General features: G+C 55.7%; 1 protein-coding gene across 1 annotated transcript in view; it reads left to right on the forward strand.

Moving 5' to 3' along the window:
- Window positions 1-1977: 1977 nt before the first annotated feature.
- Window positions 1978-6672, forward strand: part of COL8A2 (collagen type VIII alpha 2 chain) — a 9133-nt gene continuing 4438 nt past the window's right edge. The window contains exons 1-2 of the mRNA XM_014310042.2: window positions 1978-2168; window positions 6524-6671. Of these exons, the coding sequence (XP_014165517.1) occupies window positions 1994-2168; window positions 6524-6671 (323 nt within the window). The 5' untranslated portion in view covers window positions 1978-1993. The remainder of the gene's footprint in view (window positions 2169-6523; window position 6672) is intronic.

The raw sequence follows: 6672 nt of genomic DNA on the forward strand, positions 1-6672 counted from the left end.
GGCTCCGTTTTCCCTGCATCCCACATCTCTCCAAAGGCTGAGGTCTCACAGCAGGAGGATGCAGCGCCCAGCAGCAAGGGGCTGAACCACCCCAGGGTGCTGCTCCCATGGCAGCATCCTGAGAAAACAGGAGGAGCAGGGGTGAATCCAGCCCAGGTGGGAGAGGAGAGAGCTAGGAAGGGAGGGAGGTGAGATGGAGGCACAGGGGTCATACCAGGTAAGGAAAACAAGTAAATAGCTGATTCAGGGGTTTGTTCTCCTCTTTTATTTAACAGAAACTGTATTTTTACAGCTGCAATCCCTTAGAATGGGATTCTTTTCCCCTTAAACAAATCCTTGTAAAATAATGCTTCATAAAAAGGAGCGTTCCTCTCCTCGACCCTGAAGACAGAAAAACAATAATGCCGGCAAGGCCGCGGCCGTGCTGCCAAGGAGGATGGGGATGGCTATCACCCCTGTCCCTGGCAGTGCCACCCAACCCACAGCCACAGCTCAGGGTGTCTCAGTGGGAATGGCGCCACTCCGGGCCCGTGGCTCTGGTGGGATGGGCAGAGCAGAGTTCCCCTTCCAGCATCTGCCAAAGCCACCTGCATCCTCACAGCATCCATGGTGCTGCTAATGGCAGGGCCATCCCTGTCCCCTCCAGCCCTCAGCTGCCTCCCAGAGCATTTTCCAGGCACAAGAGCAGCTGTCAAGGCTGCCTCGTCCCTGGAGACTCCAAAAACCTGCCAAGCCCTTGTGGCATCAGGAACAATCCCATGCCAGGGATCCCTGCTCCCTTGACTTAATTTGCTTTAATTTTGTTTTAATTTGGGTTGTTTTTTCTCTAGGCTGCAGCTTTTTTTTTTTTTTCCCACTGCTGTTTCAGCAAAAGCAATTCAGGAAATTCCGATGAAATCCCAGCATGCAGCAGCCCTGCCCCTGCTCCCTGGCAGGACAGGCCAGGAGCTTAATTCTCATTAATAACCACCACAGGTCAATTATTGCGAGAAGGAGGAAAAGCAGCAAAAAGCTCTTTGGCGTCACGTGTTGTTTAAGCTTCCGAAAATAAATGTTCTTTGCAAATCAATCTGTTTGCAGCTCCGCACGTGGAGCTGACAGGGAGAGTTGCTGAAGGAAGAGAATATTTATAAAGGGGGTTTATTTTAAATAAACAGGCACTTAAGGCTGAGGCTGCTGCTCCCATCCCTCGTCCTCTGCGAGAGTTCCCGGCACTGCCCGCGAAGTGCCGCAGATGAGCCACAAAAGCAGCAAATCTCTGGTTCCCACATCGTGGGTTTGGCCCAGCACCCATTTGGGAGGCTCAGCACCCTTCCCTGCCCCCAGGGAATGCAGGGCTTGGCAGTGGCAGCCTGTGCCTCCCACAGGGTCCCAAGTGAGAGGAGTCCCTGTTCACTTGAGGGATGTGACAGCAACGCTGGGCTCAGTGGGCTGCAGGTCTCATCTGCCTTTTTCCCGCCTCTTATATTGGTTAAAAATCTATAAGGGATGTGAGAGTTACCACAGAAACACTGGGCACCCCCATGGTTGGTTACAGTGCAAGATGAGGGAAGAGCCTCGAGCTGTGCCTTGGGAGGTTCAGGTTGGACATCAGAAAGAATTTCTCTTTGGAAAGGGCCTTCAGAAATTGGAAGGGGCTGCCCAGGGAAGTGGTGGAGTCCTGGAGGTGTCTGAGGAACAAGTGGATGTGGCACTCAGTGCTCTGGGCTAGTGACAAGGTGGGGATCAGTCACAGGTTGGGCTCAATGGTTTTGGAGATCCTTTCCAACCTCAGTGATTCTAAGATTCTATTCTATAAACTGCATTTACCATGCATCTCCCAGCTCTGGTGTGTCAGGAAGGGCAACACCTTCAGGATATCTGCTCCACAAAAAGGCAAACTCAAGGGAGTCCCGCTCCCACGGGGATCATCCCCAGGCTCCCAGCTGGTCCTGGTGAGGGCGTGTGTTCCCAATGTCACTGTTGCTTTGTCTGCAGGAGCCGTGGGAGCAGGATGCTGCCGGACGTCGTGGCGCTGCCGGTGATGCTGGGCACGCTGGTGATGGTGATGGGCCCCGGCTCGGCGGCGGGAGGCGGCGTGGGGGGCTACGCTCAAGTCAAGTACATGCAGCCCATGGTGAAGGGACCCCTGGGACCCCCGTTCCGTGAAGGCAAAGGGCAGTACCTGGGTAAGGGATGCACTCTGTGGGACTGTGTAAGGACACGGGGCAGTGGGAAGGGGACGTGGTACTTCACAGCCATTGGGCACTTGTCACCCTCCATCCTTCAGGCTCCTGGAAGCTGCCTGGCACAGCCGAGGGTGCTGCTGTCCAAAACACTTGGCCAAGCATGGCTGGATCATTTGGGTCTTTAACCCAGTGCAGAAGGACGGGATGGACAGGGGTAGAGGCTCAGCAGGGAAGTGAAGCCCTTTGCTGGGGCTGGGAGGGCATCTTGGTCTGGGAGCCAGGGGACACAGGGCACCCTCCAGCCTCTGGCTCCTGCCCTCCTGCCCATCCCCAGCAGCAGGAGGCACAGAAGCCCCAGCACTCTCTGTCTCTGCCTCTCCCTGCTGTTAAACCTGAGCTGTCCTGGCAAGGCTTTTTCCACTCCTCCACCTATTCCGTTTCCCTGTCTGCATTTTGCACCAGCTGGGAAAGGCAAGGCTGCAGCTGAGACCCAGACTGGCAAGGGAAGAGCAGAAGAGAGACATTTCCTCTCTCAGAGAGCAGCAACCAGAAACTCCAGACGTGTTGAATCGCTCCCCACTGAGTGATGTGCACCCAGAGGGGCAGAGGCACCAGGGTCATTGCTGTGCACAGCCGGGGCTCCAGCACCCCCAGCCTTCTGTAATCCCCTGTCCCCAGCTGCCCTTCCTGCGCCCACCCCAGTGCTGGCACCACCATGGGATGGGGCACTGCTGGGCTCAGGTATCCAGACCTGCCAAGTCAGTGCTTGGCTCTTGGGAAGAGCCACTGGAGCCTCCCCAAGGGCTGTCCCAGACCTGGACCCTCACAGGAGTTGAAGTCTTGGCTCTGGGAGGAGAAACTGGAGAAGGCTGGGCCACCAGTGGCTGATTTACTGGAGGGCTGAATGGCTTATCAGGAGTTCAGCCCAGCACATGTGTCAGAAAACACACAGCAAAACCTGGAGCCGAAGTGTGCTACAAGCCCCCGCTCCCTGCCCCCTTCCCAGCTGTTGTAAAGCTGCTCCCTGAATCCCAGCCAGAGCCAAAACCTTCCAGCGCAGCACAGGAACACTTCAGCTGCTGGTGGGACTGGATTCAAATCTCTCCCTGCTGTTCTCCCTTCTTTCTATGCATGGGAGTGACTTGCATTGCCTCTGAGCAATGCTGCCTATGGTGGGGAGAGCAGCAAGAGTGTGCCAGGCTGGGGCAAGGAGGGGTTTAGACAAGCTCTGCCAGGTTAGACCAGACAGAGGGGACACTGAGGCAGGGCAGAGCACAGAAATCCCTTGGACATTACTCCTCTAAAACCCTTGGGAAGGAGAGGACAGGTGGGGGACAGGAGAGAGGGACTCAGGGACAGCTGCAGCCCGAGCCACCGGCTGTGGGGCCGCACAGAGGCAGCTGGGGAAGCCGGTGCCTCCTGGATCCCACCGAGCTCCCATCTCTGCTTAACCTCTAATTTGGCAAGGAAAATCCCTGCTGGCCTTCTGCCCTGCTCGGGGAGCTCAGCTGACTCGCCGCGACGGCGCAGGGCTGTGCCGTGCCCCTGCGGGTTACCCCGACCCGGGGGGAGCTGTGCGGGGCCCCCCGGCTGCCCCAGCCTGGCCCCGGGGCTGGGGGGTGCCCTCCTGCCCCCAGGTGCCATCTGGTGAGTGACAGGTTTCCTCAGGGTGCCAGACACCTTTTCTCACCCAAAAACAGCTGCCCCAGAGCACAGAGGGAGCTCAGGGGAGGAGATGTTGCTAAATGCTGAAATGCTTAGAACATTGAAGCAGAGATTTGCACATTGGGGGTTTATTTTGGCTTAATTTCAACCATGTCAATGGCCCTGCAGCCAGGTAAACCCAGGAATGAGTGCTGTGCTGGGGCACCCACTGCTGGGAGACAGCATGAGAGGTGCTAAAACACTGATCCCACACAACATCCCTGTGAGCCTGTGAAACTCTCTCACGAGACAGAGCTTGGCAGCAGCTCTGGAACAAGCTCGGCCGGGCTCCGCCACAGAGCAGCCAACCTCTCCTTCCTGCAGTGTCATCTGGCCCTGCTGGCCAGACCCACTGCTGGCTGCTCATGGCTGGGAACCACTTCCCATCCTGCTGGATTATTCCTCTGCTGGCCGGTCTGTGCTGCTGGGTCCCTTCTCCAGGCAGGAAGGGTCCTTACCGGGATGAACACAGCTCCAGAGGGGCTGCAGCACCCACCTGGCCATGTCCATGCTCCTCAGGAGGTGGGATGCTCCCTGGTGGGAGCTCCCAGGGGTTGTTCCTGCCCTGTCCCCCTCCTGCTGCCCCAGCTGGCTCTGTTAGCATTCACAGCAGCTCAGTTCATGCGTCGAGGGGAGCACAGAACCCCACGCTGGTGCTGTGAAGTGCAGAGCTCCAAGACGTGTCTGTGGTAAGACATGGGCTTTTGAAATCGGACACCAGTGGGGCTGCAGTGTCCCAGTTTCTCTGCGCTGACGGCCCCGGTTTGGTTTTCCCGTCTGCTTTTTTGGCCGCCTGCAAGCTGGCAGCTCCCGCCTGGCGTTTCTCTCCACTGCCTTGTGTGAGAGAGTGTGTGTGTGCTTTTTCCTTCCTTCGTGGGCTCAGCTGTAGATCCTTGTTCTGATTCCATGCAAAATGACCTAGAAAACTAATTCGTTTCAAACCATTGCAGGAAAATAAAAAATTAAAAAGAAAAAGCGCGGGGAGAAAACACATTGAAATCATTTACTGGAGAATTTTTTTCCAGAATTCAAACCCCAGAAATAGTGCAGCACTGCACAACTCCCTTGCCCTCTTTTCCACACTCTTTTCCTGGGTGAGGAGCAGAAGTTTGCAGAAATCCAGTGGCAGTGTCATGACAGACAAGTATTTCCTTCATCAAGAGAGCCAAGTGACCACAGCTACAGCTGGGGACGTGGGCCAGGCTTTGATTTATAGATAAGCTCTAAAAATGTTTCCATTACCCAAGGAAAACACAGCAGCACCAGGCTGGGAAGGGCCAGAGCTAATTGCTGTGCTCAGGGCAGGCAAAGCCACCTCTGATGCTCCGGGAGCTGTGCCTGCTGCTGCCACAGTTATTCTTTTCACGTGTCTCAAATCTCCCATAAGCTTTTCCCGTTGACTGAGGAAATCTCCGTGCTGGCGGACCCCAGCACCATGTGTGTCCGTATCCCCAAAGCCCAGCTTGGCTCACTGAGGGAGCCAGACTGGCAGACCTTGTATCCTACTCCCACCCCAGGCAACATCCATCCCCGTCCCAGGAACTCATCCATATAGATCTCTTCCCAACTGGAATGATCTCCCTTGGGCAGATTTGATTTAAATTCACCCAAGATGTCATAGCCCTTTCCTCTGCCTTTCGTATTTCTCACCATCATCGCGTGTACATGTGACTGTCAAGTATTTCCTTCATTTCAAACTGCCCAAAAAAGAGTTTGTCAGATTTATTCTTTCTCACCCTTTTCTGGTGTCACGTGGGAGGTGACACCCTGCCTGGGCCAGCCTCGAGGAGTTATTTATGCTCACGTCTGTGCTTTCCATGCTGAGCTGTGGTGGGCATGTCATCTGCCTCTCCTTGCCTTTGGAGTCTCTCAGCCCATTAGTTTCTTTCTTATATCCGTTTGCAAAAGACCTCAATAAATTCTTGAAATGTCAAGTGGTTGCGGCCTATTCCCAGCTGGGCTGACTCATTTGGACGGAGCTGAGGCTGCATTTCCCTCCCAGCTCTTGGCTTCTCCTCCATCCCCAGAGTTTTTTTTGCTTTTTGGTTTTTCTCTGCCTTGCTGGACTCAGGAGCTGTGCCAGCAAGCACTGTAGGCATGGCCTAACCCATACATCCATTGCCTCCTCAGCCTCTGGAGTACATGTCCAAGAGTTTTCTTTTTAATCCAAAAGGATTAAAGGTCTCCCAAGGCCCTGGACTCGCGGGATGGGGTGAGGGATTATCCCCAGTCTTGGCTCGCTCTGTCGCCATCCTCTCAGCTGAGCCCAGGCAGGAACAACTGAATCCCACGGTGCTTTCGAGGCTGCTGGGAAGTGAGGCAGCAGGAGGTTTGAATCCAGCTCCAAAACCACCCTGCAATAACTCATCACAAAATAGCCCTGCCAGAGCTGACAGCAAGCACTGGCACCTTCCATGGTGGCACCTGACATCATGGAGGGATGTGAAGCTGGAGTGAGAACTCTGGGCTTTGGCTTCACCTCAGGACACCCCTCTGATGCAGGGGCCCAGGAAGCTGCTGTGGCCATGATTCAGTGGAAGGGCCCCCCTTCAAACCCTGCCCAGGCCACTCAGAGACTCCAGCTCCAACATCCCAAGGACACCTTGCCCACGGCCAGCTCTAGTGACACTCTGTGTCTCCTCTCTCCACAGACATGCCACCAATGCTGCCCATGGACCTCAAAGGCGAGCCAGGACCACCAGGGAAGCCTGGCCCACGTGGACCTCCCGGGCCCCCCGGCTACCCGGGAAAACCGGGCACTGGGAAGCCGGGAATGCACGGCCAGCCTTTGCCTCTTGGG

Source organism: Geospiza fortis, unplaced genomic scaffold (assembly GCF_000277835.1).
Source record: "Geospiza fortis unplaced genomic scaffold, GeoFor_1.0 scaffold289, whole genome shotgun sequence".
Classification (NCBI taxonomy): Eukaryota; Metazoa; Chordata; class Aves; order Passeriformes; family Thraupidae; genus Geospiza; species Geospiza fortis.